Below are 13,031 nucleotides of genomic sequence, written 5' to 3'. Positions count from 1 at the left end.
GATTTTGAAGAAGAAGAGCAATCTAAGAAAGAGAGTGAGAGAAAGAGAGATGGGAGAGGTGGGAATAGGAGGGAGGGGTAACCCACATCAGTACTGTAAAAGCATTTTTTTTTTTTTCTCCAGTCAATGTGACCAAATGTGACAGGAGCACATTGTCGTATCACATTCCTGGTAGAAATAACACAGAATATAAATATATATATATATATATAAAATCATAAGCAATGTCTAGAATAGAAATAAAAGGAGAAGCAAAGTGGTAATACTGACAAAGAAAATCAAAATAAACCACAGTATAAAGAAAATGTATGCAGAGAGATAAAAGAAAACGAGATACTGCATTGATATTGTGCATCTCTGTACCGGAGATGTTTGGATGCAGTTGTCAAGCCTACATATGGGATTTAAATGGTTTGGAAAGCAATGGAAGGCAATGGGCAGGTGAAGCTGTGTGGGGCTATGGAGGAATAAAAGCTTCTTCCATTTTCACAGATCTAAACGAATCATCTCATTAATATAAATATATTATACATATTCTGTTATGACATAATGATACATTTATACAGGCAAGTCCATATTTGTGTGTTTGCTTCTGGTTACATATGTATCTATGTTTGAAGTGTAAGTCATTTTAATTTATATATATTTATTTATTGCAATTTTAGATTGATTTTGAACTTCCTGGTGGTTCAGATGAATATCAGATGAGTAGCAAGTGTGTCTTGTTATCTGGGAGTGAAGTAAGAGAAGGACTATGAACACTCGGAGAGAACTGGAAATGTGTTTTGTATATGTGGGCACATGTACTGTATGTGGGTCACAGATCTCATAGGAACTAACAGAGACGGGTGGGCATAGCTGAGGTACCAGGGAGGGCTTAGAGACAAACAGGTGGATATACAGACAGACAGACAGATGGATGGATGGACCAGGAGGACAGAGTCAAAAAACGGGTGACACAGGCCGAACAGGACCAGGGAAGTGGAGCGGCAGCATGGACAGACGAATGGTACTCGTGGACGTGGGGAAGGACACCGGAGGGAGCGGGTAGAGGGAAGGACGAGGGAAGGAGGGAATGGAGTGGGAGAGAGAGAGTAAGGAAAACTGACTGGGTTTTAAAGAAAAATCATAGTTCTCCGTGGGATTCAGGTCTCACACACAAGGGCTTGAAAACCAGGACTTCCTCCCTTCAGAGTGGAAACAAATCCGAGAAATTAACAAAAACTGAAAAGCTCCGTATAGCATGTTTAGTCAAATGAGATTCACTCACTGCACTTAAACACCACGACTATACTGTTTAAGCTTATTTAGACATGGTCCTTAGCTTTCAGTCCTCACACTAAACATACTGCCTAAGAAGCGGACAGTGAATGGACCCACATCACAGTCAGTGTCTGGGGTTTGCAAGTGCATCTTCCAGTCCGTTTCACAGGTAGTGAAAAAACTGCAATGCCAATGCAAAATGAATTATTAGGGTGGTGGCCACCATCAATTTTCATTAAACTGGCTGATCGCACATTTGCATTTGCAATCAAGTCATCATCATGCCAGGATCATGATTTCTATGCATTAAGCACAAGGCCTTGCCTATAACACATGGACATCATGATCCTGGATTTCTGTTGGCCTGTGCTGATGATGCATTTCCTTTCATGTGTCACTTTCTTCCTGTTATACATTTTGAAGGCATCCAGACTTGTTCAACATTAATTTACAAGTCCCTATGCATGCTGACATGTTAGATTCTTAATTAATGAGCCACACCTGTGTGTAAGCCTCTGCTTGGCATATAGCTGTCACCCATTTAACCTGGTGTTCCCATATTTTTTCCACTACCCGTATCTTCAAAACACATTCCCAGGCCACTTGCCCAGATCAGTGCTTCCCAAAAAAAGGGGAAAAAACCAGAACCTCTTTCAAAAAAAAAAAATAAGTGTCAGTTTTTACCAACAAATTGTCAAAGTTAGCCACAGTCTTCATACAGACATGCAAATGTATGGTTCTTGTATGAGGTTACAGGGTCAGAACCATACACCAACCATCCCCAATCCTAAAACAGATGTGCTGTCTCTCCAGGCAAGTCACCAAGCCTATCCCAGCATGCATTCTCAGGTATCAGTCTTACATTTTATTGGGGGAGAAGATAATAAATAAAACCCAATCCTCAGAACCTCTGTAAACGGAACACAGGTGTGTTTATAGGGAATTCCACACACAGAAACATAGACTATAGCAACCAATGAATCTTCATGGCTTTGGATTAAAATAGCTTTGGACAAACAAACAAAAAAGATGCTAATTATTTGTAATATGTCTAAAGCACCTGTACGTAGCACGTGTCAGTCTGAATTCAATACTGTGTCATGTAACTGCTAGGCCAGTGTTACTTACAGGACAGGCTGAATGTGGTCCATGTCATATCACTGAGGTTAACTCCCTTATAGGGTGTGTACACACTGCCTTAATCTTAACCCTCTTGAAACCATCTTGTAACAGCAAGGAGTGCTAATTGCCCTGGTCTAGTTGGCTAGCAAAGGATAGCAAAAAAGCAGTAAGGGTACTGAGGTGATCCTGTTTCAAGCCCCGGTGCCGAGACGGACGGCTCAAATTTCCTGTGAGGAGGCGCAGGCAACGCCAGAGACCCGCGTTGACTCTACGGCTGGCAGAGACGTGCCAGAAATGGAAGGTCGAAGGCGGGCACTGCCAGCCAATTTGGCGAGACAGAGCGCGTGTCTTCCGCCCAAAATAAAACGAGCGGAGCACAAATGATGCGCAGCTTTTTGAGCCACCTTGAAGCCGAGATTACACCCTCTTAAGTGCCCGTTAAACAGCGGAAGCACTCAGATCCTTCAGAGGCTGGCGAGGGAGGCCCAGAGCCTCCGCATTCATGTGTCAGGGTATCGCATCCAGAGGTAAAGACATCATAATGGGAGCTATGAGCCAATTGTGAGCATGAAAATTATTTGCACAGCATATTGGATTTGCTTCATTTTGCCAGAATAAACCATCACTAATAGTGTATAGTCTGTCCTGATAGGTTGCAATTTTTTTTTTAAAAAGATACCACCAAATTACATGTCGTAATACGACTTCCATTTGCTCTTATTTGTGTGGCAGGCTACAATTAGCTGAACTGAAATCAAGCTCTATTAGATGCGCATTTTCATACTTATAAATTTCACAGAATGCCATTTCTTTTTTTCTGCATATTATCTGAGCTTTCATGAAAATCAGCATGAGTCAGAGGGCTAATAAGATTTGATAATGTATTTTTTTTTTTTTTACACCAGATTAAAAATTTTCTCATACATGAAAAAAGGGGGTAATCTTGCTGTCATCCATGACTTCACAAAAACACAGCAGATCATGCAGATGCCAAACAAAGCAAGCCAAGCCCGGAGCCAGCAAACAAACACATGTACAGAGCACAGCCTTCCTGCATCACAATACCTGGGAAATATGTTTCCATATTCATAAAAGACGAATATGGACAGGCTCATAAAACTGCACAATCTTTCAATCTGGGCATTTAGATGTGTTTGGTCAGCCTCAGTCAATAAGATAGTTATCCTTCTCTTACAATAATTTATTAATCCCTTCAATTACTAATCTGAAAATCCACTTCACATATGCATAAAATAAAATTTTACAATTCAAAAAACAGATTTAAATATCTCACTGATTAACATATTAAATATATAAAAGTGTAATTCATAAGTAATGAGAGAACTCCCCTACTTAGGAAAAGGCGTGTATAATGAAGAAATGCATTGCATTATGACTACAGTAATTAAAGTGGGAAACAGATGAATTTGGTTCCCAAACTTGCCCTGGCAACCAACTGTCTCTGCTGGTTTTCATTCCCACCACTATTGCAAACTCCCAATAGTACGAAGCTGCTAACTGTTCTTAATGGCATGTCAACTTGTGTAGTAAACAGCAGGTCCAATATCCACTTTTTAGGCAGTTTCGGTGAGATGTGTTTCCCTGCACTGAAACTGGAGACAAACATAATTTTATCCCGTCCGAATGGCTGGGCGTGCTTTCGCACAGCACATTCAATTTACGGGAAAGATCAATTTGTATCTGCACTGAATCCTGACTGTGCCTTAGCTTATCCACTGATGTGCTCACCCTGGATCCTGGGTGCACATAACTCAACAGGCACAGGGACCCAGGTAATGAATATAAAACATCACGTGTGGCAATTCTCTACACGTTGTATTCGATAGCAACATTCAAATAATTAATTCTTATACGGACAAATTTACTGAAGGACGTGATGTATTATTCAATTCAGACTTGTTCAAGCTAATTGAAGACTAGCGCACATACATGACTTCCTCAGGGAAGTAACACAGCTGTTAAAACAGTAATACATACTATCATCGAATACTGGAATGAAATCTTATGGGTAAGAATAACAATAGCCTGTTTGTTGTTTTATTCAGTTAAAGCATGGTTACTGACTTTCATATATATTTTTTAATGAATCAGATATATCTTGTCATAATGCAGTAGAATAAATAAAAACATCAGACAGAGCACACTGTCTGCCAAGAGACATGGGGTTCTGAGGCAACAGACCAATCCCATCTCCTGTAGGTACTGCTGACCAGCAGAGCAAACCTTCCACGCACTCAGAATTTACACTAAACTCTAATCCATGTACCTCTGTAAAACACGTGTGAAATTGTTACTGAGACCAATGAAGCCCAATAGTCGATTGTGTTTGCCAAGATCCTTTACTAATAAACAGAAGACAGGAAAACTGGCTGCTGTGCATTCTATTTTTAGAATTGTAAATCCATTGTGTTAAAAAGCAGACAAATAAAGTGTTATATTAAGAACTGAAGAACAAACAAAATATAACCACCCAAAATAAAAGCAAACGTTCCCACACACACATACGCACTTACAAACTTCAAAAAATTATTTCGGATAAACAACAACAACAACATAAGAAGGTTAGAATGGAACAGATCAGCAATATCAATAAAAAACCAGGAAATGCAGAAAGAGAGACAACACCCAAAGGAATTCTGTTCAGGCATGCAAGCGTTGCAACATTCTCCCATCATGCATCAGGACCTGCTATTTCCAAGTGCTGGGCTTCCATGACAACGAGCGCAGAGAAGCGTTCTGGACAGAAGCAATACAACAGGATGCGAAGGAGGAAAGGGCCCACAGTGCAAACAAACTCAAATGAAAAACAAAATCCGACCAGAGCGGTTCCTCTCATGAAAATTCTGGCAATAAAAATGATCTTGGAACTATTTATGTATTTATTATTTTTAAATATTTATAACATCTGTGGTTATTTTCACTTTGTTGTTGATATTATCAGATAAATATTCTGAATCCTTTTAAACATTATTTTATTGTGGGAAAAACGTTAAAAAGAAAAAACACACCAACCTTCTCGAAGCTCTGAGGGATGTAAAGGGATTGATGCAGAACACAATGACATGAGGAGAAGAGAGAAATAGGGGAAACACAGAGAGAGTAAAAAAGGCCACCTCAAGGCTTTAAGCTGCTACATTTCTCTTTCCGTTTGTCCACTCTTTCTGTTGTATATACCAATGGCATCCTTCATACAGAAGCCTGCCCTCTAAATCTGCTTTCTTCCAAACCCACAGTAGCCATGCTTATACAGGAAGTTGGAATTTAATATAATCAACTATTTCCTGATCATAGCTAATAACCGTTGTGTTTTGGCCTTGTAAAGTGCTCCCGAGATGCTTGTAAAGTGCTCCCAAGACGGCGTGCTTGCTTTAAAGAAAGAATAAAAAAATCAAATAAAAGTAATCAAATAGCTAGAAAATATAATAAGTAAATAAAAAACAAACAACTGATAAAATGGCACAGTCAGGGTTAGAATTAGTAGATACAATGGAAAAAAATCCCAAATTAAGCATTTTGACAGTTTTTTTTCCCACTGCTACTGGCCTTGATTCCAGGCTCCACATCCCTCTAATCCTGTTGAATAACAAAGTCTAGACACAATGTAAATCCTGTGCTGTAGCTACTAGTTTAAAGTGAAACTTACTCCCAAAAAAATACATCTTAATAAACACTTTTAAATTTATACAAAAATTGAATCACAACAGATCCTATATACTGAATATTTATGTATTCAAATCAACATTCCTATTGTCTGGATTCAGTGACCCTATTTAACTGCTCTGGTATGCAACGCCAACACTGAACCGAACACACAGTACTGGGCTCATGAATGGGAGGGGTAGTGGCGGGGTGTCTTCTATATAAAAAGACACAGAAGAAGAACCCATGATCATGAGCAGGGCTTTATGTTCCCCCAGCATTGTTTCTCATCCACAGTTGGAATCAATGAGCTGTCAAACTGTACGCAGAACAAACATTCCTCCATTAACATTTCCTAGTTTGCCATTTGAGACCAAAAACGGATTCCTACTCTGCAATGACTTATCAACTCTACAATATTAGTTTGCCATTTCATCCGGGACTTCAATAATAGTACAGATGATTTATAAATGCTTCACCTGTCTGTGTCCCACTGTACCATATAAATCCCATTATTAATTCATGAAAAGCATAATCTTTTTAATATGCATTGCACAAATAAAATTAAGTTAAAATTTATTTGAATCGATTCATTAAAATCTATACTTGGATTAGTTAGCCTTTAGCATTACTTGTATGAAACAACAATACAAGTATTCATTTGTAGACAGAAAGTTATGTAAATTTATTAAGTACATATTTCGAAAAGTTCCATGCTTGTTCTAAAGAACCAATTACCATACTTTATAATACATGCATACTATTTTGATTAGTTTGTCATGCCTTTTGCTACCCAGTCAATATGTCCTGACATATCATTGGGGATAGACACCTGTCAGAGACACTTTCTAGTGATGATACAGTGCAACTAGTGCAGTACATTCCACCATCTTCTCATATCTTCCACAATACGAAAGACACCATTTTTAAAACACAGTTCTTAACGTTCTTAGAATGTCTACGGTATACTACCCCATGAACACATTTTGTGTGTGGCCAGGCCTGCTTTGCCACAGTATGAACGGGTTAATACACCAAGCTTGTACTTAAGTTCCCACCCATTTCAGACGCCAACTCTTTCGAGTCTACCTGGCTGACCTTTACAGTAAGTAGAAGCAGTTTATGCACATACAAGTAATGCAAATAACCATTGCAGACAACTGAGAAAATGCCCCTCCTGAAATATATCTTTCTCCTGTTTAAAAGAGGTCATGCAGCGTGGGATCCATCTTGTCTGGAAGGAAGAAAATGTTATGGCAGTTTACGGTTTACAGCCGCTCGCTGATGTAGTCCTGGGGGTGCTGGGACCGTGTTGCTCCCTACCTCGCACATATAGGTTGGCAGGAGCAGAGTAGCGGACGCCTTCCACGTTTGAAGCGACGCACTCGTACTTCCCCTGGTCTGTCTCTTCTGCATTCTCTATCTGCAAGGCACCTGGGGGGAAAAACAAACAAACACACAAGACAAAGCAGAGAGCGAGAAAGAGAGAGAGAAGAAAGGGATTTTATGCATCACGTTGTATATACATATATTACATTTGCAACTCTTCCCTCCCCTGAATGCTTCAACCCACAGAAAAAATACATAAATAAATTAATTAATGAATTAACAAATGGACCGTTTGGAATTTAGTCAAGCGGTATTCTGTTCTTCAGCAGATCTATGAGTACAGGGGCGTGAATATGAATCTGAACAGGTTGTTTAAGCAAATGGTGAGGTATCAAAAATCACAAATCCATTGCGTAGCACTGCAGCTCATTATCACTTGCAAAATATTTGTAGTGTAGAAATTTGTAACAGGTAACAGATTTGACAGGTAATTTAACCAAATTTTAACGCAACAGTTAATTTAAGCAGACAGACAAACCTAGATACTAATAAAATGAGTTCAAACAAACTACCAAAATAATGACATTTAAAATAATTGTAATATACAAATATTGCATATAGCTTCTGATATTATTGCTAACATAAGGCTCTTAGTAATTGTGATAATCATTCAGCTAGGTAGCCAGCTGACTGGCACATTATTTACTCCATTGGCCAACCAATTAGATTTTTGCAAATATGTAAAATCACACTATACAATGCCACTATCCAACGTTCTACGAAAACTATCTCTATGCTATTTAACAACCAAGGTTATCCTAATTAGTTATACTTTTGCACATGTTCCACTCAGACCCCTAGCGGTGGAACATTGACAATTCAATGCACAGGTTTAGGCCACCAGTCTGTTTCTTGTATGTACTTCAATCTTCGGCCAACAAAAGAATGATTTACTTTTGTCAATTAACTATTCCAACTGTACCAGTTACATTGATAATGCAATTACCACTTATAGATGATGATTAAAAGCAATGTTTACATGTGAAGTTCTCAGTTTTTTTGCTTCGATCCATGGGAAATACATTAAAAATGAGAGCAGGAATATGACATTTAACATGCACAAAAAATAGTTAAATAAATAAGCAGTATAAATAATCAAGCTGTGGGGTATGCTGTTACATTCAGTTCAAAACACACAAGAAGAAGAATGGCACTGGTTGGCCACCCTCAGAGGTGTTTAGCGCTGAAACACATCTGAACACACACACACACAACCACACACAAACACACACCCAATAATCTACACAGTTTATCCGTGGTAAGGATTACAGTATGTCTGTGTCAAAAATGTCTTGAGAGAACCGATAAGAGGATTGTAATTTCAATTTCAAGTATTCCATAATTCAAGATAAGTATAAGAAAACATATTAAAAATGCCTACATGCATCAAACCATGCCAGCCATACTTTGATCCTATTGCATTTATTTACATATATCACCTCTTCCCCTCTCTCAATTTATAACACCTTGCAGTGGAAATACTGCGGAATTAGTTTATGGCAACACTTGGCGGTTGTAGCTTTCACGCTATTCCAAATTCCAAAACCCATCATGTATGATTTTTTTTTTTTTTTTTTTAAACACCCAGAAGACAAGCGTTCTCACAGAACCCAGAAATGGCTCGGATTCTGCGTGGGCTTTAACCGCTGCGGTTCCATGCGGGAGTCCCTGGTACGGCATGTTCTAGGACTGCAGAAGGTGGGTTTGGATCACACTGTGCAGCATCTCAGGAGCGTCATGAGTTTGAAAGCCTGTGAAGAGCTTTCAGCTCCGAGGCACGTCAGTCACATAAACAGAGCAGCACTGGCTGTCTGTGTTCGGGTCACATTTGCATTCCTCAGGTCACTGAAGAATATGTATCCATCTTCATGAGGTTCCATAGCAACAGCGCAATAGCTCTTTCTGTAACTGAAAGTGAAGGATTTCTAGCACCCATCCCCGTGCCTAAAAGCCTTGACAGTGAATGCAGATAACAACAGCATATGACTAATCAAATGATAACTCAATCGTGGCAGCATGTATGCAGCATGTGTAGATCCATGTGTTTCTTTTTTTTTGGTGGAGAGACCAAAGCGCATTCATGTCTCTCTGCATTGCAATTCTCGGTAAAAAACTTTTCTCTCATCAGTAGTACTGGAATGTGCGGTCCCAAAAGACTTCATTACATTTTTGCAGCTATTAGTTCAGAGAGAATGTCTAGGCCCCAAGGCTGAAATTTTTACTTTATTCTATTTAAAGCAGCGTTTTCTTTTCACTTCCATCAGTCATTGGAGCTTCTGAGTGCTTGCTGGAACAGAGCACAGCACATGAGCCAAACCAATTAATGTTCTATTTTTTATGCCTCTTAGCTGTCATTTTCAACTTTTAACCACATTTTGCTTTTTTATTAATACTTGAATTTGATCTTGACACCAATATTTTACAACATTTGACTCGTTCCTTTAGTGGCTATAGCATGGCTTCGTCCTTGCATGAATTATTGTCTGTTTTATTCCATGAGGTCATGAGATTACATGGTGTCCTTATACTAAATGCCATAGAACCCTGGCAAATAGTCTTCTCTGAGGTGTAAATGAGGTGTTTTACTTATAGAAAATGAAGCCCTAAGTGTTAAATTGCTCACATACCCATATTTAGCCTCTCTTCAATGGTCGGTGGTACGTTTTAGAATTGACTTTAAAAAGCTCTTTTAAAGCACTTCGTGGTCTGGCTGCAAGCTACAGCTCTGACCTTCTAACCCAGTGCGCAGTCTGAGATCCTCTCGTAGGGCCCTATTGGCTGTTGCAAAGTCCCGCCTACAGTATAAGGGTGACCAGGCTTTTGCTGTTAGGGCCCCAGTGCTTTTGAACAGCCTTCCTGGGCTATAAGGCTGGCAAACCTCCTTTAAAAAAAACACTTCCTAAAATGTACTTTTATGGGACGTCATTCCTTTAGTCTTTGACGGGTTTATTTTTTATTCTTGTTTTATGTTTCTTTTATATTGCTTGAATTCCCTCTTTTAAAATGTATTGATGTTTCTTCCTCTTAGCTTTATTTGCATTTTATCTCGGTATTATTTTTATTTTTGTGTAAAGCACTTTGTAACTGTTTCGAAAAATGCTATTTAAAATGATCATTATTATTAGTATAGAATACCACTACTAATACAATAATACTTAAAATTTAAATTTCTATCAAATATAGGCATAAGTCAAGAGTCAGAAATGGCTAAATTGATAAACAGATTCAATTATCTTTATATATTTCAATTATTAGATATAAAGGGTTTGCCATAGGATATAAAGATAGCCTGCGATTAAAATTGCATTTTTGATATTTGGTAAATACTCTTTCCAGTCAACAGGACTCAAGAACATATGTACTCTGATGACATTTGCATTTAATAAATCCCAAAAGAAACAGGCTTGTGAATTCACGTTCTGAAATACTCATCATCTTCCTGATCTTGTCGCGTCACAAGACCATGCAATTCATCTGCGGCTACAGCATCCACAGCTTTCATTTTATTCGTATGCCTATTTAATTCTGGCCCACAGACTCCTCTGTTTTAAGACTGATTACTTTGTTGTTCAGCTACAGACAGTTAATAATGTGTTTTAGCAAGCCAGCCAAATGATAACATCTAGTTGCTAAAACAATGTAAAAAAAAAAAAAAAGTTACGCTTTGCTGACTCCTGTGAATAATTTATTAAAGCTGCTTGCTTTGAAAGTAAGCAGCTAATGGGTTTTTCCCGATTTATTTTTTAACCTGTCCTTTTGTTCTCCAACACCGCCAAGAGGTTGATACTGGGCTTTTTATAGCTACTTGTTAAGCAATCAACTTGTTGTGGTACCTAATCATCTCAATTAATCATTTAATTATACAAAGGGTGTCAAGTCCCCTTAATGGTAAAGTTAGTCCCAATCCTTTGTCCGTTTCCCATGAATTACTGTAATTAGAGGGCCTGCAGGGATGCCTTGAAGATAAGGACTAAAATGCACGTTAAACGCTTACCAAGGTTACATGCTAAGGAGAATGTGTGGTGCTAGAAACAAGTTTTAAGGACACTGTATGAAACGGGTTACTACTATTGCACCCGTGAGTAAGCTAATTTGCCTCATTTCCTCAAGTAAATTAATTCTGCTAAACAGGTAAATGCACATGCAAGTACTACTATTATAATCATGGCTTCACATCTTCGTGTACACAATCAGTTATGGAGAAAAAAAAAACATTCTTTTCATCACAGTACCCAACTGAATGCATAGTGCACTGATACAAACCAAGGAGCATGTTTAAATTCCTGCAATCCAAACTCTATTAATGTCTTTGACGTCCCTGTACTTAGCTGCCACATATTCTCCACTTCCCATCAGTCTGGCCTCATTGCATTTTTCATTTTTATAATGTATTTCAGACAGGTAGAAAGCAGAGACAGAGAGGGAAAGGGCTTTGGCTCAGAAAGTGCCATGGAAGGTATTGAACCACCCGCCCACACGGGGGGGAGCCGCATATGGTTGAAAGGCGACTGCCCTACGGGCTGCACCGCACATCTCACCCTTCCGGCTCTTTTAATTACCATTCGCCGAGCATTGTCTGAGATTGCCTTTTTTTTACGACTCTGGGACCCTGTGGCTCTGCGCAGACCTTGTATAGCCAGTGGCATCACAGTCTGTCTTCAGGAAGACCAGAATAAAACAATGAATCATCTCACTCCTGTGCAAAGCAAAGCAAAGCAAAGCAAAGCAAAGCAAAAAGAGTTCTAGCATCCTTCACACGAGGCTACAAGACATTATTATTCATTATTTTACAGCAGTAAAAGCAGAACTCTAAATCAAGATGGGGAAAAAAAAAAACATCGTTTGATGCTTGAAGCCTGTACGGTGCTTGAAGTAATGAATTCTTCAGGCAGAGAGAAAACGGATACGGACGGTAATGATGACAATGGAGACGATCGTAATTAAATGTACCCATTTCTCCGTTCTGACTTTAGTCTCATGCATGCATGCTGTCACATGGGTCAGAAGATGAGATTTGAGGTTTTCTTATCTTCGTGGTTAAAGGGAAGTGAAAGCAGCAGTAACAGAGAGAGGAGGACTGTCTGATGCTGTACACCAGACTAAAAACACTGAAAAACAAACTAATGTTTGCTGCCAGTCAAAGTCCAAAAGCTAACACGTCAGCCTCTATAATCAGCCTCCACTTATGCTCAACCTGCCCCATTGACCCTCAAAACTCTCATGTTTCTCCATAACCATTTGCTCATGTTATTTAACTGGGTAACTGAATTATGCTGTCATTTGAGTGTTTTCTAAATTTGATCCTTAATTATTTTAACTTTGTTTTGAAAGGGAGGTTAAATGGGGACGTATTTCTGTCTCAGTGCGACAACATACTGTAGACAAACAAGGATGGGTGGGAATGCTAAAGATACCACAGTTACTCAGAGGTGAAGGGGTTACTTATAGGGATGTATACAGTTGGATAGGGAATCTGGCCAAGGTTCAGGGGTTAAAACTTCCGCTATTTTGTCAAGTGCCATAGCATGATCACAAAACTTGTTATCTTGTTCTTGTTATCATCTGAAAAAAAAAAAAAAAAAAAACTAAAAAGAGAA

General features: G+C 38.9%; 1 protein-coding gene across 27 annotated transcripts in view; it reads right to left on the bottom strand.

Annotated features, from left to right (window-relative positions):
- The window catches only part of LOC118229204 (receptor-type tyrosine-protein phosphatase S-like), a 193,063-nt gene that overhangs the window by 55,143 nt on the left and 124,889 nt on the right, over positions 1-13,031 (bottom strand). For 21 of the 27 annotated variants that reach the window (XM_035420955.1, XM_035420954.1, XM_035420968.1 and 18 more), the window contains 2 exons: positions 7,369-7,479; positions 5,419-5,430 (listed from right to left, as the gene is read on the bottom strand). In XM_035420955.1, coding sequence (XP_035276846.1) covers positions 5,419-5,430; positions 7,369-7,479 — 123 coding nt within the window. The remainder of the gene's footprint in view (positions 1-5,418; positions 5,431-7,368; positions 7,480-13,031) is intronic. The other 6 variants (XM_035420959.1, XM_035420966.1, XM_035420979.1 and 3 more) reach the window with 1 other exon arrangement.

This window comes from Anguilla anguilla, chromosome 6, assembly GCF_013347855.1.
Source record: "Anguilla anguilla isolate fAngAng1 chromosome 6, fAngAng1.pri, whole genome shotgun sequence".
Classification (NCBI taxonomy): domain Eukaryota; kingdom Metazoa; phylum Chordata; class Actinopteri; order Anguilliformes; family Anguillidae; genus Anguilla; species Anguilla anguilla.
This window is presented reverse-complemented; position numbering and strand designations above follow the sequence as displayed.